Source organism: Hippoglossus hippoglossus, chromosome 10 (assembly GCF_009819705.1).
Source record: "Hippoglossus hippoglossus isolate fHipHip1 chromosome 10, fHipHip1.pri, whole genome shotgun sequence".
Lineage (NCBI taxonomy): Eukaryota > Metazoa > Chordata > Actinopteri > Pleuronectiformes > Pleuronectidae > Hippoglossus > Hippoglossus hippoglossus.
In genome coordinates this window covers 13428490-13451800 of record NC_047160.1, presented here as the reverse complement: position 1 = coordinate 13451800, position 23311 = coordinate 13428490, and the positions used below count along the sequence as shown (strand labels likewise).

Here is a 23311-nt window from a genome sequence, read left to right as displayed (position 1 = left end):
TGCAACTTCACCACTAGATTTAAATTCTACACACTGAACCTTTAAAAACTGTTTATTTACATATTTTCAAAAAAGAGGCCTACCTATTATAATGTGACTGAAATTACACCAAAGTCAATTACTAAATTCTTAAAGTAAAATATAACGTCTAATCATTCAAAATAAACAAAGTGCTCTGTGGAAACTAATTATGAAAGTGACTGGATGTTGATGGTAGTTTGACATTGAAACCATGACAATTTCTGGGACAGGCTTAAAATGACACTACACATGTTTAATAGTTATGATAGGGCGGTTCATTCCCCATCTCACTGTACAGTTAAAACTCACTGTGTTTCACCTTTTGAGTGTTTCACTGTGTGCATTAGTTAAGTGAGTCCATCCAACCCTCGATGCGCTGCCAGTCTCAGTCCACTCGCCCCACCCAGCTGAAGGCGCTCCCTGGTGGGCTCGTCTGTGACTCCCTCCCTCCCAGCCAGGGGAAGAAACACATCATTAATCGGGGATCAGACTGAAGTGGACGTGAGGACGGTGTGGGTGAGAGGGGTGTTTCTGTACAGATGCTGCAGCTGGTGTTTCTATCTGCTGGAGCTGGAGCTCGTGGACGCGGATGCTGCGTTTGGCTGGTCGCTGCTCGCTGACTGACCGACCCTGACTCACCGGTCCCGGGCGCTGAGATGCTGAGGAGAGGCCGACGCTTCTTAACGTCCTCCCGTGTCGCGGATGGAGAGCGGAGCCTGAACAGCTGAGCGACGGTAGATCGGGAGCAACAGGCCGGATCGTTTCAGTCCGGAACCGAGGAGGAGCGACAGCATCAGCGGCGGCGGGGGAAGCGACATGTTCTGAGCGGAGAGCCCGGCGAGCGGCGGCGGCTGGCGGGGATGAAGACGCCGAGGCAGACGCGCCTCCTCCCGCGGTTCTGCGTCTGTGGAGTCGGTCTGATCACAGCCGCTTGGATCTTTCACCTGAATGATGTGACAGGTGCTGCTCCACAAGAATATACACCACCTGCAATGGTTTTAACTCATCCATTACTTGTATTGTTTATAACCACGCAAATTACAACATATTCAAATGTTAGATGTTAATAATAAGAATACACTTAATAAAAAATCACTGCAACCTCAAATAAATGATTTATTTGACAGATTTAATGTAAACATTATGCTAAAGTTCAGGTATTTTACAAACACCGACATAAATTATAATAATTATTATTTTATTTTTAGTAATGTATTTTTCTCTTTTAGGTTTGCATGGACCCACTGTGGATCCTGACATCTTGTTCAAGAGAGAGCTCACCCAGCAAAAAGAAGCCAACAACCAAAATGACAACATTTCTAGATCCGGTGAGACAGAGGAGAAGAGAGTTTATTCTCGTACTAATTTATTCTTTTTCGTCTTGTCCTTTGAAAAACAGTTCCTCGTGAGAATTCCAACTTGGCATAATGATGTCTCCAATCACTAACACACCCAGATTGAAGTTTGGGTCTGAATATTCATGCAGTGATGAATGTGCAGTCACTATGGTGATCTTGGTAACACCAGAGGGTTTTGTGTGTGTATTTTGCATGAGAGCGTGTGGTCCCATCTCTATTAATCTGTTAAATCCAAGTCCATCTCCTCCGTTGCATCGACCCACCTCTCCAGTCCACCTCATCCCTCATTTCTCCGAGCTGCACATCTAGATGTTTAAACACAGTTAGGCCTTTGAGGGACCCAGTTGCTAGGAAACTGAACGCTGGATTCGCGGTTGGATGCCGCGTGTGTCTGGAGCGGTTCAAAGTGCCTGCCCTGTCGTTATTGACCTGCTGATTAGTAGCCTCTCATCAGCAGCTCTGTCTCATCACTCGGAGCAGGTGATGAAGGACTGAGAGAGAAAGATGACAGCATCTCATAGTCTGATACTGAGATGAACAGATTTTACAGCCAATTAGAGAGAAAGGAAAAAAAATGTACCGCCACAGGGCATTATATGGTCTGAAAACTATTTTCTTCCAATTATCATATTTCTATTTTCCAAAACACCGTCTTTTTCTTGATGCTAGAATATTCTGTTTGATCCAATCATGTCACAGGTTGTAGTATCACATCCGTGTCTCAATCCCTACATGTGACACCTCAGACTGCACAATGTTCCCTCTGTGCAGGATCTTCCATCCACATTTGTCACAAGTTGCTTAACTCTGCTGTTTGTGACATTAGTTCTCCCTTGAGGTTTTATAAGTCTAACAACAAAATCAGAAAACCTTGTGAGGAAAGTCACAAGCTTCTCTGGAGGCAGCGGTTTCATTTACTTGTTAAGGCATTTGTCTGAGTTTACATGTAAAGAGGCCGACATTGTCCAACTCAGAGTCAAGATGGCCCTGAGGGGGAAGTTTACAGGCATTGCAGCTTATTGAAAAGAGGTGGAAAATAATGTAATGTTACTTACATGATTCCTGCTGTTCTGGGTTTGAACCCTCATGGTTGAATGCACTTATTGTTAGTCGCTTTGGATAAAGCGTCTGCCAAATGAAACGTATGTATGTAAGATATAATTACCTGAGTTTAGATGTCATGAGTGTGAAGTCACCAGAGGAGCGCTACAAGATGCATGACTGTGGTACAACTTCAACCTCATGCTGTCCCTGCCTTTGTTGCTAGGGGATAAAACCTGACCGGCATCCAAGTCACACACACACACACACACACACACACACACACACACACACACACGCAAACACACACACACACACACACAAACACACACAAATGAATACCTTATGAGCTCAGAGCTGCAAATGACGACCTGCTTATTATTGTTCTCCATTAATCTAGAAAAAAAACAATTACCAAAGGTAATATCATCAAATTGCTTTCATTCATCAATTCGTCAATGTTTGATGAAATATTCAGTTTCCAGTCGCATGAGATAAAGAACAGTTGGCAAGTAAACCTGAAAACAGAAGTTAAGACAAAGAGTGAGATTAACAAAGAGGGATAAGTACATAAAAACCACAAGGTAAAAAAATGGATTTTAAGATGCTTTAAGAACTAGGGTAAATCAGATTATTCTGAATAAGATTTTGCTTTTGATAAAAATTTTACGATGCATAGTAAAAAATGCCAATTGCAATTTATCAGATCCAAGGCGAATATTTTACTATAGTTTATTTTCTCGTCCATTCAAAAATATTCACTTCACAATCACAAAAGACTAAGGAAACCAGCAACATTTCAAATTTGTGAGCCTGTAACAAATTAATATTTTATTAAATATTACTTTTCAATCATTCTCAAAAACCTTGTAGTTTAATTTTCTGTCACTCAATCTGCTTAATCCAACATCTCCTCTTCTGCTCCAGTCCACCTCATCCTTCATTTCTTCAAATTGCACATCTACATCTTTAGACACAGTTTGAGGGGACCCAGCCTTTTAGGGACCCAGAGCAGGGACGTTGTGATCGTATTAGCTGAAGATTTTCTGAAACATTCCGTCAAACATTAAATCAACAGTTTCAGTTTTATCTCATGGTCCAAATCCTGCCATTTAAATTATTTAGACTTACTTTATTTCATTCATCTTCACGTTTCCCTCTCTCCATTTCTTCTATAGCTATCAGCGAGTTCCCTGAAGACATCTTCACTCTGGAGCAGCGAAAACAAGGAGCAGTCCTCCTCCATGTTCTCTGTGTGAGTATCAGCTCTGCCGGCATTACAGCCAGAACTTTGAAATGAAAGAAACTGCATTTTGTTGCATTAGAGCTCAACCAGCTTTACCAATGCAGTATCTCCTATATTTTACAGGCTATCTATATGTTTTATGCGCTGGCCATCGTGTGTGATGTTTACTTTGTACCATCGCTGGAGAAAGTATCAGAGGTATGAAAAACAGCCATATTTACTGTGATGTTAAAAAAAGATATCCTGCCACCCAACCATCGCTTGCTGCTTATTCAGAGTCAGGTCGCTGTGGCAACAGGTTAAGTAAAACCTAGACCTCCCTCTCCCCAGCTCCAACCTATAATAGAACAAGAAGGGAATTTGTAGGGTGCACACCACCACAGAGGCTGATTTGCCACATGTATTGAGATCAATCAATCAATCAATCAATCAAATTTTATTTGTATAGCCCATATTCACAAATCACAATTTCAGAGATCAGATACATCCGGATCATAATCCTGATCTGGATCCAAACCAAATGTCACCTGTTCATTAACATAAGCACTATACACACGGCTATATTTTAATTATGTCTTCAGAAATTCACAAAAAATGTCAAGTACACCATGCAATGTTAAAGAAAGTACAAAAATATTCCTAGATCTGCCCCCTTAATTGAATCTGCTCCAATTGTTAACGGGTCTTTCTTTGCCCCCCCCCCCCCCCCCCCCCCATGCTTCCACCGAGTTCCAAGAAAATCGGTTCTGTGGTTTTTGCATAATCGTGCTAACAGACAGACAGACAGCAATGAAAACAGCCTCCCAGGCAAAAATCATTTCCTGGAGTTTCATGTTGTCCTTTATCGTGATACAAGATGGTGGATGTTTGTATTATGGGTTTGGTCTCACAGAATCATTACAGCCTATAGCATGTTTTCAGACAACAGTGAACATCTATGACTTATCAGGCCGTGTAACCACAGACAACACTTGTAGGAAAAATCCTTTGATTTTGAGTTTTTTGGGGTATTTGTGATTTATTGACAGTGGCACCAGAGACAGACAAGAAAGTCAGGGGAGAGAGGGGGGGTTTCCTGCAGCATCACCAGCTTTATTCTTAATCTGTTCAAACTGGTCTCTCCTCTAGAACCTCCAGCTCAGTCAGGATGTTGCCGGGGCAACCTTCATGGCAGCCGGGAGCTCCGCACCCGAGCTCTTCACCTCATTGATCGGTAAATACGACGCTCGTCTAATCAATTACTCTACGAATGGTTTAGCCCAATCATTCCTCCATCAACACTCACCAGCAATCATATGCATCTTCACATGATTAGGACTGAGAGGAGTCAAGTGTCCACAGGCTGAAGGGCTGATACTGACCCATTTCAGTATTAAATAGACATGAACATGACAAGGAGAGCATGTTAAATTTTTCTATGACTGTCAGCTCACAGGTACATTTCTTCCATGGTCCAGGTGTTCTAGCAATAACTTTTTTTTTCACAAAACAGTTTGATAAACAAATACTTGCAGTGTAATAGCAGAACTAATTGGCCCTTCTTAAGGTTCCTATTGGAGCAAATTTTAATTTTAACATTCTGATTAAATTGACCAGTCTCATATAAGGAGCTGTTACTTCAAATTCAATGGATCTCTGTTCTCTGTTTCAAAAGAACACACAGATAACTATTATCTAATATGGGATAAATGCAATGATAAGAACAAAAAGAAGGTAAATGTAATGAATGGTGTTAATGGTCACATGCAGCAAGAGTTAAGGTGAAGAGCAGAAGTGCACATAAACAAACATCCTTCACTGACATTTTATTCTAAAGAGGCCAGACTGTCTCTGGGGGTCAAAAGACATTTTTGTCTGAACTTGTGAATTATTCAGTTTTTGGAATTCACATATTCTCCTTCCACCATTAATTATAAGAGTATGGTGTCCATATTTTGACCCCTTTATCCAGGGGTGGTCCAGTTGTAAAACACAGAACGCAGAAAGAGATGTCGTATACATTTGTGGAAATGAGAGAAACAAAATATTATAAGCACTTTATTGTAGATACAGTCAAGGTGTTTGCCTAGAAGACTCATCTCTCATATAATTTTGATAGAGAATATAAGGTGCAATTTATTCAAAATGGACATGCTGCTGGAGACAAATGTCTGACTATGAATAAAAACAAAACCTTTGCTTTTAAATGTGCCTCAAGGACATTTTCCTCAAATATCACCAATAATCTATTTTATTGTGTTCTGGGTGACTTCAGGCGATATTCAGTGTATATTACACAATCAGTATGAAAAGAAATATCTGTCCAGCCCCTGTGGTTATGAAAACCTAATATCTCTGTTCTACATTTGATTTGCTGGTTTAATATTTGTGTGAGGAAGAAACAATCCATCATTTTCTTAAATCATTAGATATGATTCTTGATTTTCTGTGTTTTTAGGGGTGTTTATTACAAAGGGAGATGTGGGTGTGGGAACTATCGTGGGCTCAGCCGTCTTTAACATCCTGGTCATCATCGGTCTCTGTGGCATCTTCGCCAAACAGGTGGTTCTCACACACACACACACACACACACACACACACACACACACACACACACACACACACACACACACACACACACACACACACACACACACACACACACACACACACACACACACACACTCAGTACAAGATTTCGCAAAACATTTTTGGTCAAACTAATATTGATGTCTCACGTGTTTCTGTTCTCTGCAGCCCATCTGTCTGAGCTGGTGGCCTTTGTTTCGTGACGCTTTTTTCTACATCCTGTCCATACTGGTGCTTATCCTGGTGAGAAACCCTCTGATCAAATGACAGATGGATGGATGGGGGGATGGGGGGATGGATGAATGAATGGTCGGTCGGTCGGTTTACAGACTTGTAAAATGTTTGTTTTTGAAGTGTAATTAAGTTTATTTTCATTTTTTTTTGCAGGTGATCTATGATGAAAAGGTTGTGTGGTAAGAATGTTATGAAAGTTTTACTGTTCAGTTGTTTGAACATCAGATCAATTTGACAGACAAACTGTGATTTAGATGAATTTGGTATTAATGGATCTGTGTTGGTGTTTGTGTTCATGTCTCAGGTGGGAGACCATCATCCTGATGTCTATGTACGGCCTCTACATCATCATCATAAAGTGGGTCTCTTCCTCCTTTTCTTTCCTGTTGGTATGAACCCATCACTCTACACTTACTAATATCTCTTGTGCAGGTTCAACAGGTCTCTGTGCAGCCTGGTAGAGAAGCACTGCAGCAGGGAAGGTCAGCCGTGTCTGAGCATCCTGCGACGGACAACTGCTGTCGGAAGCGCCGGAGACTGTGACAACGACATGGTGCCGCTGAAGCCAGGTGCTGGAGCTCGTGTTTGTACGTGCATTCAACAGACCCAGTGACACAGTTTATGCTGCCAGTCAAACCCAATTAGGTTCCTCTGTGGATAACAAGCTGAAATAGAACTGCACCACATTGAGGAAAATACTTTTTCTTCTTTGCTACTTTGCTTCTTTGGACTTAATTAACCCTCCTCTCCTGTCCTCTCCTCTCCTGTCCTCTCCTCTCCTGTCCTCTCAGATTTTATCTCCTGCTAATGTTTGTCCATCTCCCTTCATTTCCTCCAGACTCGTGCGTGGTGGCCGGTCAGGACACAGGGGTGGCGATGGTGGACGAGCAGATGAACCCTAACCCCCACCAGCTCTCCTTCTCAGAGGCAAGCCTCCGCCTTCTCATGACCCTGCATTTCCCCCCCCTCACCCGCCTGCGCATGGCAGGGCACATGGTCATCAGTGAGGTACACCTCACACGGTCTGTTAACACAACGTCTGGTTCCAGTGGGGAGGGGGGGAGAATTGTCTGAAACAGACTATGTCATATATATATATATTGTTGAGTTGTGTACAATCCAGCAGTTTCCAAACCCAGAGAGATACAGTATGTACTGGAATTAGAGTGTGGATACACAGGGCCAGGTTCAAACTAAAACTTTGAAATAATATTTGGGTTTGCGTCGGGTTGGGGTCAGCTTCGGTCGCTTTGGCTGAGCTATTTATTAGATTTTTTTTACCCTGGACATGCCTGTAACTGGTGAAAACATGAGAGTCGGGTCAGATTCAGACACAACAAACAGAAAACCTGTCAGACTCGGGTCGGGCTCGGTCAGTTTTAGCTCTGGCTTGGACGAGTTCGTACAGAATATTGCGACCTCAGCCACTCTCTAACTGGAATATCAAACACCTTCCTGTTTGCTGTTAAATAGACACCATGTAATAAATCCACAAAGAAACAAACAGACACTTACTGTGTGAGGGCTGCCTGATGCATAATAACCTCCCAGACACAAAAGCAGACAACAAGTCAATCTCCAAATCTGCTTCCTCATCTGCATGTGTGCTTCTCATTCCCACTGCCTCATTAAAGTGTGACTGCCAGTGCTGCCCCTGCTCTGAGGCATGTCCCTGATCAACGCTTCCCAAATCCCCTCCAGTGAATAGGAGCACATGCCTGGCTGCATAATCACTGCACCTTGTTTTCTACAGTCTGATGAAGTCATTTCCATAAGCTCGCTGCACTCTTTCTTGTAATCTTATTTTCTTTCATATTCCCTCCGTCTTTTCTCTGACTCCTCTCCCCACCCACAGAGGCAGAGGCTGATTCGGGCTCGGGTTGGCCCAGAGGAGGGGGCCGCCTCAGGGGAGGAGGGTTTGGGTGCTAGCGGTCCAAGGGGCAGGGAGAACGGGTCGGTGGCTGAGGAAGACAGGCAGACGCTGGAGGGAGAGACGGAGACGGGTAAAGAAGTGGCGGGTGGGACAAGTGGGGGGGCACCGTCTAAAGAGGAAGAGGAAGAGGAGGACGAGCAGGAGGAACGAGAGGAGGAGAACACTCCATTCAAACCCTTCATCGTGCCAGGTGAGTGGTTCAAGATATAATATGCAACAACTTAGTTGAAATGTCTAGAAATGACTCGATCTATAGTATATATATATATATATATATATATATATATATATATATATACATACATATGTATATGTATATATATATATATATATATATATGTTATTGACTTGTGTACTTACATTATCCAAAGTGTTTCCAACAATGTTCAAACTGAAAGAAATCCACAATTATTCCACGTAACTGAAAGTTTCATTTTGGTCGCCTTTTAATTTCGTCATATCCACTTTTCGTGTGGCTTTGCTTGTGTCTTATTCCCCGGGGTAAACAACGTATGACAAAGGAAAAACACATTCTAACACATTACATCGCCCTTAACATGATTTGCACTTGACTTGTGTCAGGTAGATTTTCATCTGCAATGCTGGTGAAGACAATATGATCCCCATCTGCTTCACTACACCATCAAACATCTTATGTTATTGTTTTGATTGAGAGTCCGGAAGTTACATATTGTAAGTTTAATAAAAACAGACGTTGCTTTCTGATTTCCCATAAATAGCTACACCACAGAACTTCCTGCTGAGAGATACGCTTTCAAGGAGCCAGTATAGAATAAATGAGACCAGAAAAATAATCCGACCAAGTGGCACAATAGGTACATTTTCTCCAATGAAAATATGTCTGGAACAATGTTCTTTCCCATTGTAATCATGAGGAATATCAATGCAAAGACACAAAGTTTAGGAGAGGATCTGTTATTTTTAAGAGAAAATGTTCAGCCAAGAAAGTGGATCAGTCATAACTCAGACTAATATGTGTGTCTCCAAAAAACATCCCCTTTCTTTATATTATTTCAACAGACATGTCAAACTCAGGAAAGGATCAGAAAGAAGGAAAGGAAAGGGAAGGTCCCCCTGCTTCACCTAATGTTTTTCAGCATAATAGATGGATCATAGTTAATGGACCTAATTAGAGAAGAGTGGCACTGAATCTTAGACACATCCACACCAAGCTGTGTGAATTATTTATAAGCTGAATCTTTAATGAATCAGTAATGATCCATGGTGTGAAATTTGTGTGTTTCATCATCACGTCCACAGACGGCTGGTGCATGCGTGTGAAGTGGCTGCTCTCTTGGCCTGTGAGCGTTCTGCTTTACTTCACCATCCCCGACTGTAACCTGCCACAGTGGGAGCGCTGGTACCTGCTCACCTTCCTCTCCTCCACGCTCTGGATAGCCCTCTTCTCCTACCTCATGGTCTGGATGGTAGGAAACAGCCACATGCAGGAACACACATGCTCACACACACACACACACACACACAAAACACATGTCAACAACCTCTTTTCCTGTCGTCCCTCTAGGTGACGATAATCAGCCACACATTTGGAATCCCTGAAGTCATCATGGGCATCACTTTTCTGGCAGCCGGCACCAGTGTCCCTGACTGTATGGCCAGCCTCATCGTCGCCCGACAAGGTGTGTGTGTGTGTGTGTGTGTGTGTGTGTGTGTGTGTGTGTGTGTGTGTGTGTGTGTGTGTGTGTGTGTGTGTGTGTGTGTGTGTGTGTGTGTGTGTGTGTGTGTGTGTGTGTGTGTGTGTGTGTGTGTGATCGTCTCTCATCATGCATTGACACTGCTGATAATTGCTATAATTTCTTCTTATCCTATGTAAATTGTCTTTGAGCATTGTTAAAAGCACTATACCAATAACATTTATATAAAAATATTATTATTATTATTTATACTTACTACTACTCGTAAACCATTTACTCACAACTTGTGTTGCTGCCTGTTTTGGTTTGCTACTAATCTAAATCCCAATGACCTCAGACATATCACAGATAAACCACTGATGACTCCATCTTTGGTTTTCAGCTGAATTCCTCTTTGTGTTTGTGTGTATGTGAAATGTTGCAGGGATGGGTGACATGGCCGTGTCCAACTCCATTGGCAGTAATATCTTTGATGTGCTGCTGGGCCTGGGCTTCCCTTGGGCACTGAGGACTCTCATAGTCAGCTATGGATCAGTGGTAACACCAACTTTCTAACTCTCCATCTAATACATCTGACCTGATTCATGATCCTTAAAACCTAGCAAGGTCCAACATATGATCAGGGTCAGGAACCTTTCGCTTGGAGACTATTTAACCGAGTGGTTAAGACCCAAATCATGTTCTGTTGTTTCCATGGTAGAAAATGGACTTTCAGTCGAGTCATCTTTGTACATTTTTGTACCGGTTTTGAATTCAAACTATAGCAACTGCAATGATCTCAGTTTTGATTCTTGACTACCCACTGATATTTGCCTCAGCCAAAGAAGTGATGTTTTCATTGCCGTTTGTCTGTTCAAACTACTACCTTCTTAAAACTTGGTGGAAAGGTGGGGTATGAGCCAACATTAATGTTTGGAGTGGATTCAATTAAGTCGGTGGATCCAGGAATTCTTTTCACTGTCTTTAACATTGTGGGATTGGATGTTTTTTGACATCTTTGTGAATTTCTCAAAGATTTCTTATGGATCTTTAAAATCAGACTTATTTAGGGTATGTGTGTGTGAGATTTGATGCAGTGTTCCTGGATTTAAGGGGACTGTTGGGCCTTGGTAGAGGTCTGCGCTCTACTGAGTGTCATTCTACTTAATGTGATAATGACTAACTGCTCTCATCGTGTCCTTTCTAGCTGCACAAGCTGTCTTCAGCAAAAACCACACCACCCTCCCAGTACCAAAGGCAGAGACACAAACAGTTAGCAACTATCTGGTGAACAGGGTTTAGCATTTGCTGAAGAGCCAGCTTTTTCCATTGGAAGGTGGTAGAGACCAAACATCCAAATGAGTAGTAGAGTTCACCATATCAACGTAATTTATGTTGACATGTTTATGTGTTTGTGTTACAACTTCTTTTTTCAGGTTTATCAATGCTTTTGTAAAACAATGTTAATGTTTTGTTTCGTGTGTGTTTAGGTAACAATCAACAGCAAAGGTCTGGTGTACTCAGTGGTTCTGCTGTTGGCCTCAGTCACACTGACCGTGAGTGGATCTCTGTTATCAATCAAATCTGTCCATTGATTTTAAATCTAATCTGAGTATTTCTTCATATTGTAGCATCAGTACACAAATTCAACAGCACATCACCTTCTGTTCTTCCTCACCTTGGATTTCTTATCTGATCTTTTTCCCTTGAGAGCCTTTGATTGTATTCCCCCCCCCCTCCTATTTGAGACTATATTTAAGGCAGTTAAATGGAAAATTAGGTTTGTCTTGTACTAAATTTTGACTGCAGTGAGAACAGACCCTCTCTCTCTTTCGATGTATCTCTCCTCAGGTCCTGTGTGTTCATCTGAATCACTGGAGGTTGGACCGCAGGCTGGGATTCAGTCTCCTGGTTCTATACGCCATCTTCCTCCTCTGCTCCGTCGGCTTCGAGAGGCTGTAGAGGACACACACACACTCGACACACTTTATGGTCCAAAACTCAGACTTAGAAAAATGGTCCAGCTGATTTCCCACTGTCACTGCAGCCATTATTAACCATACGTACGGACAGATACATTTTCATTTCATGTCGTAATGGCCGTACGTGTTTGAACAGCATTTACCAACAAATAACATGGTTTACCTTTGATAATCAAGTATTTTACATAGTTTTGTACCAAGCTCCTCCAGCTCAGATTTTATGAAATCGAATGTCTCTCAATAAATTTATAAAGTATTGAATTTGTATTCTGAAAGCAAGAATATTGTATAAGGAACCCAAAGTGTGTCGGTTTACTTACAGTATGATTCATTATTGACTGCCACATGTAACCTCAATGATTAAACATGTACATTTATATAGTGGTTTCTCAGTCTGTGAAGTTACTTTAAGTTAAATGTCCCGTTTTCAACATGCCTTTGTGTGTGTAGCTGTAAATGGCATCGCATGGCTGAACAACACGCTCTGGATAATTGCACTAAGCCACAGTTCTGTGTAGGAGAAAATCCTTCAGTGTGTGTTTGTTAAGTGCAATAAAAATGCTTTGTTCTGTGACTTTTCGCTTCCTCCTTTTAACAAACGACAGATGAATGCTCATTCAAACGGCTCCTGAAAATGAATTACCCTGATTTTCGAAATTTGAGAATTAGAGCAACAAGAGAATCAAATGTAAATAAAATCTAAAATTCAACTTTTTAGCCAAGTTTTGCTAAAAGAGGACGTATCAAGATGTCATTGAATCAATCCTAAATATAGAGATCAAAATTTACCTACAAGACATTAAAGACAATTTAATTTCGGTTTCCCCAACTCAGTGTAGAATAAGTAGGCTGTGGTTGAACTATTGGGCTTAGCGTGTGTTTGTCCTAATTGGTGTGTGCCCACTTTGGAGCATTTACCCCATAGTACATTCAATCAGAGGGTAAAGGTGACGGGCGGGACACTATAGTGGGGCCTCATAGCAAGGAGGTTCTTGGTTTGAATCCTGGTTTGACCTGTGTGTCTCTAGCTTCCTCCCACAGTCCAGAGATATGCAGAATAAATTGGAGACTTTAAATCGCTCGGTGGTGTGATTGTGATGGTTGTTTCCTGTGCAGGGGGTAACACCGCCTCTCTCCATGTCAGCTGGGACGCTGGATGGACGGATGGGGACGACAAAGGTGAGTTTTAATTAATCCCATCAACGCAAAACAAATCTAAATTTTTAATGTGTCAGGAGCAGCTAACCTGCTGGAGCTCAACATGATTATGACATTTAAACTGCTGTGGTGGTAACATGAGTTTCATTTCATTCTATATGTTTGATATTATACTATTATAATCCTATCCTCTGCCAAGGAGGTTACGTATTTATCTGTTTGTTTGTAGGATTATGTAAAACTAAAACTGCTATCAACTACTTTACTGATTTCTGTGACATTTTATGTAGGGGTGGGGGCATGACCCAAGAAAGAACTCTTGGAATTTTGGTGTGGATCCAGATCAGGGCGCATACAGGATTATTTTTCCACTTTCCTTAACATTGTGAGATAGGACATTTTTGATTTTCTTTGATTTCTCAGAGGATAATTCATGGATCTTGATGAAGAACAAGAATTACCACACTGCGGTTGTATGCTTCCAGCAACCACTGCAGCTTCCGTGTACATATTTCTACACACTATCTGACCTTTGATCACCAAAATCTAATCAGTTCATCCTTGAGTAATATTTGTATCAAAGTTGAAGAAATTCCCTAGTCATTCTTTTGATATTGCCGTTATGAGAACCAGACAGACGGACGAACAACCCAAATACATAATGCATCCGGCCACTGGCTCTTGCCGGTGCAGAGGCATAAAAACAGACATGTTTAGGGGAATGATATTTAGTGTTTAGAGTGTGGTGCAGATCCAAATTAACATCCTAATATAGTGAATTTTAATGTGGTGTCATAAGGGGACTTTAAAAGGTGCCAGTCTAGTTGTGTATTTAATGCAGCAGTGGACACAAAATTCAAAGTGATCTTTATTTCAGTCAGGCTAAATTGGCTTTCATACCAAATAAATGTAAAAATAAAAATAGTACAACAAAGTACATAATTTTACAAATACTCATAATGGAGGTCTGACATTTCAGAATAATCAAATAAATTCAAACATGTCACAGTCATAACAAAAATATAAAAAGTCAATACAGTACATAGAATGCATTAGGAGCTATATACTTGAAGTGTTTGCTATACGATAGACTTTACAAAATTCTACTAGAAAAACTCCCAATACCAATGGATTATCAGGTAATATAAAATGTAAAAAAAAAAATTACAAACAATATGACAAAAACCACTTGTGATGTGAGTGTGTGCGCATTCGTACAGGTGCAGTCTGCATGCAAATCTGCCTCAGTGTGACAAATGATAAAAGCAGCTACAATTGGTTAATGGTTCTGTGTGTCGTCGCTCTGACAGCAGCTGTCTACAATCACTGGTGAAGGACGATGTCACTGTCGAACGTTTTTTCTAGAAAGCTACCACAAAAACATCTTTGAGAAGCGGATGCACCTTCATGGTCACGAGTCTTGTGTGTTGGCTAAAAACATGGAGCTGCTATCAGTATCTGACTCGGGTTATTCAAAATAAGAGAACTTTAGCTTTGTCTGATGGAGAGAAAAGTTTGAGAAATGACATTATACTAAGATGTGTTTTATCTAAAGAGGCCAACCTACATTACATGCTCAGCTCTATAGCGTTCGGTTAAACTAACTCATAGACCCAGTAACAGAATCAGCAGTGAAAAGTTGGTTTCGCAGCAAACCCTAAAGTAGCGAGGCCCGAAATTTTGTGCTAAGAGCTTTAACAAGTCAAAGTCATTGTCTTTGTCCTGCTGAATTAAAATGAAACACAAGGGTTTAGGTGATAGTGACGAGTTTCTGTGTGACGTGTGTATTTTCATATGATGAAGGACCTTGGCACTGAGCGGATCCCCTCAGGGAAACCTCTTGAAAAGAGAACCGATGCGATGGATCAGACAGAAGTCCACAGACAAACGCCACGACAAAAGTCCACTACAACAAGAACAATAATAATAATGATAATAATAATAATAATATTCTTGGACAATACACATGGTGAATTTGTCTTTTTCCCACATTCAGGGAATAAAAATAGATAATTTTGGCAGAAAAAAAAACGTTGTCTTGACAGTCCACACTGCGTCTTTGAGTGTGACAGGGTGCAGATAATTAGCGTGTGATGCCAATCCGTTTGCTCCTGGGAGCTCCCATGGAGACAGCAGTTACTATGGTTACTTCATGCTCTCTGTGTCTTGGGTGTGTGCATGTGTGCGTGTGCGTGTGCGTGTGTGTGTGTGTGTGTGTGTGTGTGTGTGTGTGTGTGTGTGTGTGTTTGACGGCAAGCCGCAGGGACTTTGTAGGCAGGTTAGTGGCGGTTTGATCCCCATCTTAACTGATCTGAGGTCTGTTTTGGTTTTGCATTTCACCCCGTTGACGCTGTAGATATGAAGGCTTCTGATCTGCGATCTGGCTCAGCTACATCTGGACAGAGCCTGCAGCTCCGGACTGAGAGGTCGGATGTTTTTCAACCGGGGGGTGTGGGGTCCCGTTGCTGAGGGGGTCCGACTTACTGATGTGATGTCACTCTGGGGCGGAGCCCTGGTTCTGCTGGTATATGGAGGCTTTGTCCTTCAGCAGAGCCAGACACAGGTGGCAGCTCCAGCTCCCTGGAAAACATACAAGCACAGCGAGAGAGGAGTCAAGAACCGTGGGCGTAGAAACACATCATCACTTGGATTTCATTTAGAGAAGAAAGTGCCAAGTACAGTTTGTTGTCTGTAAACATCACAGCAAACATCACAGCAAACAACAGTGTCGGATTTAGGGAAAGTAACTGGACTGGTCAATTATTAACATCTGTTCATCTCGTAAACACTGATGTTTCTCCTAAACTCACTTTTATACCTTAAAAGTAGGAAACATTTGTTCATGCTGTGACTGAACATGTAGGTTGTTCCAACAAGATATTTACACTGAGGGAAACTGTGAAATGTTAAACAATAATCATTGACAATTCTGATTTAAACTAATGTCTTTAATAAACAAAAAACACCTAAATATTCACAACATCTAGCTCTAAAATGTGAGGTTGAGCTTCTGTTTTCCAAAATAAAATATTATAAATCCAATATTTTTAGGTTCTGAACTGTTGGTTCGAAGAAAAAAAAAACAAACACTTGGTCAGCTCACCCTCAGGAGGTTCAGTCATGGGGGGACTTAAACAGTACATGTGGTAGCCTCGGTCACAGTCATCACAGAACAGCAGCTGGTCCTGTGAACACACAACAGCAACAAGTTCACTCTAATGACCTGATAAGAGGAGATCACACATTTATCACCTAGAAACATAATGTCTCAAGTGACAAATATCACAACTGTGCATCATTTTGTTTTATCTATAAATGTAATCATTTCAATCTGACTCAATTTATTAGGTCAGGCTTCTCACTGAACATTAATATTTGACTGGTCTTTCTGTTTGTCTTAAAAGTACAGCCACAACATCCTGCACCAAAGGGCGAATCTGATAATGGCGTTAAGGTAAACTTTTCTTTTAATGCCACAATTTCTACCACAGCAGCTTGTAACCGTGTCAACAATGTTCTTTTTGGGAAACACTGAGGACACATTTGCTGAGAATAGTTTAAAAAGACTCACGTCGTTCTCTGAGGTGCCGCAAACATTGCAGCACTTGCACTCAATGCACTGCCAGCGGTACGTCTTCACCGCCGCCATCATCACGGGTGTGAACTGCAGGCATGTCGGGTGGCCTGCAGGAAGGAGACGACATGGGATTAACATCAGTTACAACTTGGCCGAGGCACAGCAAATTTGTCAAGCTTTGGATTAACAGTGATGTTTAGAATTCAAGTCTAGAGTTGTTTTTGAGTTTCGAAAGCTGGAATCACAACAGAAAAAGTGTGAGGACTGTATGAACACGTGTGTAGCTACTCTGAAGTTGTCTGACTCTTCAATAGAAGTTTAGAGTCCAGAAACACCAGCAAACATTGACCCACACATCCATGTTAGTCAATGTTTGTAAAACACACTGGTCTTCCTGTGAGAATGTTTTCTTCCAGCAGTTTAAGTCAGAAAACTTTTAGTATGTGAGCTAAGCAGCTGAACACGGTTATGTCAGAACAAAATACATCATCTTCATTTTACAGGTAACAAAATATCAAGTGACCATCAAATGTTTACTAATGATAGCTTTAACAGGATTCTCATTTCAAAATAAGCAGTAAAAACTAAATGAGGCTTATATTGATTAATGTAGCTAGCTAAAGCAGATTATATCTGCTAAAGACAGCTTTCAGAAATCATCAACCTGTTTTTGTTTACTTTCGCCTCAAATCAAGGACCCACTGGTAAATCTAGGGGGCGGGCCTTAGCGTACAGTCAACTAGTAATGTGGAGACAGGAAAAGTTCATACCTGAGCGTCCGCAGTCTGAGCAGGATACCAGCTCTTCTGATTGGCCAGTCTTCTGGTTCATGGTGGAGTCGCCCAGACAGAAATCACAGTAATCGTTGGGCAGCGCCAGTCCATTGGGACCCTTCTTGGTAGCTGAGCAGGGGGTGAGTAGAGAGACTATTCAGTGCACACGAGAACTGTCCCACTCAACGAACAACAAGGACGACCAGTTCAAAACCTCTGTCTTCTTCTTGCACACAAACTAAGCTGGAAAGCTGCTCTCCACTTGTATTAAAATACAGTTTACAAATCAAATGTATTTTAGACTTGAAAGTACAAACCTGTTTATGCCATGTCTGCAAACAACAGTATCAGTAACTGGCTGATGATGCATTGAATCATGATCCAAACTACTGAATGACAACTGACAAATTGCACTTGTTGCAATGCAATGGATATGTTGAGGTACAATTTTTTTTATTTTAAATACATGATGGATGATATGCTGGGGCAAAAAATTAAAATGGCAAGAATCCTAAATGTGCAAGCATATTTCAGTCTGGAACATGAAGTCTAGTCCCCCAAAACCAGTATGAAAAGAGTGGGGGGAGAAAAAAAAAGAATGCGAGAGAGACTTCCCTTGAACAAACAAATGCTACACGACATGCAACTCTCTCTCTCTCTCTCTCTCTCTCTCTCTCTCTCTCTCTCTCTCTCTCTCTCTCTCTCTCTCTCTCTCTCTCTCTCTCTCTCTCTCTCTCTCTCTCTCTCTCTCTCTCTCTCTCAGCACAACAGAGTGACTCACTCTTCTGCTCCTCGGGCTGGCGAGGAGTGGGTGGTGCCTCGATCTCCTCACGGTCCTCGCCCTCCTCCTCTGCCAGGTGAGAGTGTGTATAGTGGTAGCTCAGGCCAGGACGGTTCTTGTAGCGCTTCCCACAGACTGACACACAAACACACATGGGTCATACAAAAGTGTTATAGTGGTGGCGGCTAATTCTATGTACAGGCCCACGGTGGAACCACAAAATGCTGCTGTTCATTTCCCCCAAAACCGCCTATTTGATAATTTTTTTTCTAAACATATTTTCACACTTATTTCAAACTCATACAGCGGAGGTGAGCATTTGCACAGTGAGCTACAGCCAGCAGAAGTATACGAGTGGACTCGCCTCTGCTGCTCATCGTCAACGGAAAGAAACAAAACTACTCGTGTAAAAGCACACACGAAGCGGCATCTCAGGAAAAAAAACTTTTAAAAACAAAAAAAAAACGCATCAAGTCCGGCAACTATTCCAATCTCTATGTTGTTAAACTTCAGTGCCAGAAGGGGTCTTTCAGATCACACCATGCAAGGTATAAGGCTTTTTGTCTTTCAGGGGGAAAAGCAAAAGCTTTTCTTGCTGACATGCATTACACAACGGACATTAAAAAAGGAAGCTGGTACTCACTGTCACAGGCGTAAGGTTTTTCTCTTTCCTCCAGCGCCGCGGCTGCAGCCTCCATTTTCTTCTTACCATTCTTGTCACTGCGACCCTACATAGCACATTCAGCAGGAGAAAGCGACATTACTACTGAAACAGCAACTCACACTTTGTTGAACTTTTTTAGTTTCCATGTAACTTAAAAAACAACAAACATTAGATATTAGAAAAGAACAGAAAGGCTACAATGACTTACAGTTTAAGAGTGTTTACTACCAAGTATAAAACCAAAAAGATAAATAAATCAATTAGGAAGAAAATAAAGAAATTAAACACTTTGTGTGTAAGGCTACAACTAATGATTATTTTCATCATCAGCATTTAATTCTTTCAATTACTTGTCGATAAAATGTCAGAAAAGGGAGAAAAAGTTGATACCTATAAATGTCTCTTATTGTGAATTCAAAACCAAATTATCATGTAATCCAAAATTATCGCATTTGAAAACCCTGAACCACCAAATGTTTGCCTGAAAAATGTCAAATCTGTAGAAGAAAAAAAATGCAACAAAGGTGAAATAAAAGCTCTCTGGGCTGTAATCTGTGGTGAAACTGATCAGAAATTTGACTCCTACATTTAAACTGATCACTGTGATGTTTTCACCACCAGACACTAATCTTTTGAAATCCCATAAGGGACCGACGGCTGAATAAGACGTGACACACACCTTGGACTTGCTCTTCCCTCGTCGCTTGGGAGTCTCATCCTCAAAGTCATCATCGTCCAGGTCATCCAGGTAGTCATCGTGATCCAGGACTCTCTGCAGTGAGAGGGTCTGGATTAGGTCTCATTTTAATATACAGACTGTGTGTTGTTGGATGATTGGAAAGAAATTGCCTCCCGGATGTTTATCTGTGTTCAGATATGTCTTAACTTCCAATTCTGGTTTTCAAGTCAAGTCTTTGAGTATTTAAACTACGACGTACTGGGACATGTGGTGGGTCTAACTGGTGAGTATTGATCCTTATTCAAGAACAGTATTCTCTGCTCTCTCTGCTGAGCTACGCAAATAAATGAGTATGATTAAAAGGTTTAATAGCCAAACAGCTGCTCTGACTTCAAAATAAAGAAATTTAGGAGGTTTAAGATGAAAGCTAAAATTATGCAGCACTAGAATAGGCAGAGGTCTGTGGTCTGCTATTCTGAATTTAAAGGGCAGTTCTTTAAAAAAAGAAGAATCTCAAACTGAAGCGTCATAATGAAAGCAAACAATCATAAAACAATCTAAACCTGTTTATACGCAGTGTCCAGTACTCTACATCGCAGCTGCATTGACCCTGATCAAAAGTGTCCCGCGAGCTTTGAGCCTGACCTTGCGAATGCGCCCGGAGGACGTGTGAGTGGCCGTGGACGTGGCAGGAGGCTCCACGGGGGCTTGGTCATCCTCAGGAGCGCGGGGGTCTGACACTCCACTCCTCCTGTCGAGGGGCTCCCCTTTCAGCAGGGCCTCCAAGCTGCTGCCATCCGCAGCGGCCAACGTGTCACGCTTCAAACCCAGTTCCAATTCTGCTGCACACAACAAAACATCAGTAATGCATGCAATGACACAACACCAAGGCAGAAAAAGACGTGCTTACATAACCAATGAATTAAATATAAATAGATACTAAATATATCTAAAACTAAATTTCAACAGTAAACTTCCACCAGCATGAAGGAAAAAGTTGTGATACCTGTTTTGAGAGGAGGGAAAGCCAAGCGAGGGTCCTCAGGGGGGTGAGAACGCCGTTTCTTCCTCCAGCGACGGGCTGGGTAGGTGTACAGCTGCCCCGGAGCTACACCTATTGTGACATATCACAGGACAAATGGATAAAACAATCAGATAAAGTGAGCTGTGGTATGATCTCTGTCATGTATAACTCTGTAAATAATGGACCTTTATGTGCCTTATTGGGTGCTTACTGGAGAGGTGGCATGCAAAAATTAAAAAGACATAATTATTATTGAGACTACTTTATATATGTCACAACTTGGAAAGAATAATCAACAAATCTACATAAAACAAGAACTTTTATCACTCGTTTTGCAAAATGATGACATGATTTAACGATGTCATATATACTACAACTGAACTGAAAGTCAATTTAAAACAATAATACTGAATTATCATTCTGCACCAATCATATACCTGCGCTCCGGTGTCTCTTCTCCATCCAGATGTAACAGTTGGACTGGGCGACCCCAGTCTGAGAGTCCAGGAAAGGCATGAGGATGCTGCGCTCAGCACACAGACGAGCATTGTAACTGTGACACTGCTCCATGGCATCTCTGTAATACTGCTCTCCCAGCCTGAAATGTGGAGGTGGGACACTGACAGGTCAAATAACACAGATCTGGAAAGACCATTAATAATGACTGCTGTAGGAATACTGCAAATCAAACAAGAAACAACAAACAGTGAGTCAAACTCTGCACAGTTCTTAATTTTACCAATGCACAAATATCTCTTAATGTATGTAATCTACTCTAGTTCCACACGTTTTACATTTAACATGGTGTTGAATTTGTTCAATTGATAATAATATTTTCCAAATACTAATGTGACTTCTTCCAAAAAATGTCATATATTGTCCAATTAACAAACCAAATGGTCAAATAGTTTGACAATGGTTGATTAATCGACTATTTATTGCAGTATATATTACATATACAAAAATACGCCTCTCTGTTTTTTCCTGAAGAAATCCATGAAAATGATTTTGTTAAAAGAATTGCATACATTTTTGCAATTTCAATCTTTATATGTGCAATACTGTAACACCATATATGTATTTTTCCTGTATATTTGCTTTTTTATTTCTTTTACTGAGTGAGTTTTTCCACTATCCACTTAGCTGCTGAAACACAGCACATTTCCCCGTAGTGGGACTAATAAGGGATTAAATTACCTTTAATAATTATGACCACGGTATGTTCGGAGTTAAAAACATTCACTTAAAAAAATAAAAGTCCTCCCTGATCAAGAAATTACATCATGGTGACAATTCCCTTTATTATTTTTCAAAGTTTTTACCTGAGTAATATTGTTGCACTAATTTCCTCTTACCTGACAAAATACAGATCATTAACACGCTGATCATTCAATCATTTTTAGTGCATCAACATTTTTGTGCTCACAGGTTAGGAAATAAAAGATTTACACTTAAATAAACACGTTCTCTTAGGTTGCAGTGAGGCTGGTAAAGTTACACTTTGCTGCAGCACTCGACAACACATTCATATTATGATCACAACTGGTGCCACACAAAGGAGCAGTGTAATCACTGGACTGGTATTCACTGCACAATTCTAATGCACTGTATTTCATAATCTCACTTCCTGTTCTCTGGGATTTCTTAGCTGTATCATAATGTGGCAGCCATTTTCAGAAACGTTAAATAAAAGGAATGACAGTGGTGACGATTACGCGTCTTTCCTGATAAATACACTTTTTCTTTCCACCCTCGCTCCCGCTGGAGTGGATCGCTTTGCCCTGTGCTCTGCTCGCAGGCGGGTCTCTGTCCCGGTTCATCATCGGGACTCTTCGTTAGAACATCCAACACTAAGCGTGTCGACGCAGGGACGTCAGAACAAAAGGTTGATTGTTAGCGAGCTCTCGCCACAACAAAGCGCCCGCCAAGCTGCCTGCCCCCCGCTACATGAACCCTCTCCTCCGTGTGTGCAGCAACAGTTAGGTCAGAATGTGTGTAACACCACCTTCCACACACCTCTGGCTGTTAAAGTTAGTGCCGAGCAGCGGCCAAAGCACTGCTCCACTATCACACTGTCCCACAGCTAACAGGCTAACCATAGCTCAGTGGGCAACGTTATTCTCTTGGGACACTTTTTATAATCAACACAGATGACGCCATGTTGGCGGACTAAAGCATTCCGCAGTAACACAACTATACAGATCAGTACATTCGCCCCAGCGTGGCTGGTCGCTCTACTCTTACAATAAATGAAGGTAAACTTACACTTTCACAACACTGTCGACGGCGGCCGCCATGATTGCTTATTGCGGTTGTGTGAAGTCCCACTGCGCCTGCGCACAGTTGTTATTGGCCGTTACTGCCCCCTGCGGTGAAAACGTGCACAGTTTCTGCTGCAACACACTACTGCTGCTGGAGGATCACACACTGCACCCAGAACCACACTGACATTAATCAACTTTAAATATGCACGCAGATCGAAGTTTATTAAAAATGAAGTCATCAATTATGTATAACCTGTTAACTTAACTTTTCGAAGAGAGGGGAGCCATGTTGTGTTATGTTTTGTTATGTTGTGTTGAGTCGACATTATGTTATGTTATGTTTGGAACATATC

General features: G+C 41.4%; 2 protein-coding genes across 4 annotated transcripts; one reads left to right on the top strand and one right to left on the bottom strand.

Moving 5' to 3' along the window:
- Positions 1-323: 323 nt before the first annotated feature.
- Positions 324-12602, top strand: LOC117769306 (sodium/potassium/calcium exchanger 3-like). 2 transcript variants are annotated; one of them, XM_034598143.1, is made up of 17 exons: positions 324-981; positions 1251-1349; positions 3599-3675; positions 3790-3864; positions 4795-4879; positions 6104-6207; positions 6403-6477; positions 6622-6647; positions 6773-6826; positions 6901-7055; positions 7307-7395; positions 8324-8591; positions 9683-9849; positions 9948-10062; positions 10502-10614; positions 11547-11612; positions 11908-12602. In XM_034598143.1, the coding sequence occupies exons 1-17, from the start codon at positions 882-884 to the stop codon at positions 12016-12018; spliced, it is 1779 nt and encodes a 592-aa protein (XP_034454034.1). In that variant the 5' UTR covers positions 324-881; the 3' UTR covers positions 12019-12602. The 2 variants fall into 2 exon arrangements, with proteins under 2 accessions (XP_034454034.1, XP_034454035.1); XM_034598144.1 differs by having other exon boundaries at positions 325-981; positions 6901-7037.
- Positions 12603-14048: 1446 nt separating this feature from the next.
- On the bottom strand, positions 14049-23131 carry dpf2l (D4, zinc and double PHD fingers family 2, like). Of its 2 annotated transcripts, none has more exons than XM_034598424.1 (11): positions 22960-23131; positions 21132-21292; positions 20677-20784; positions 20316-20512; positions 19671-19763; positions 18971-19055; positions 18328-18462; positions 17544-17675; positions 16768-16880; positions 16300-16381; positions 14049-15776 (listed from the first exon to the last, which is right to left on the bottom strand). In XM_034598424.1, the coding sequence occupies exons 1-11, from the start codon at positions 22989-22991 to the stop codon at positions 15691-15693; spliced, it is 1224 nt and encodes a 407-aa protein (XP_034454315.1). In that variant the 5' UTR covers positions 22992-23131; the 3' UTR covers positions 14049-15690. The 2 variants fall into 2 exon arrangements, with proteins under 2 accessions (XP_034454315.1, XP_034454316.1); XM_034598425.1 differs by having other exon boundaries at positions 14668-15776; positions 20316-20509; positions 22960-23024.
- Positions 23132-23311: the final 180 nt, after the last annotated feature.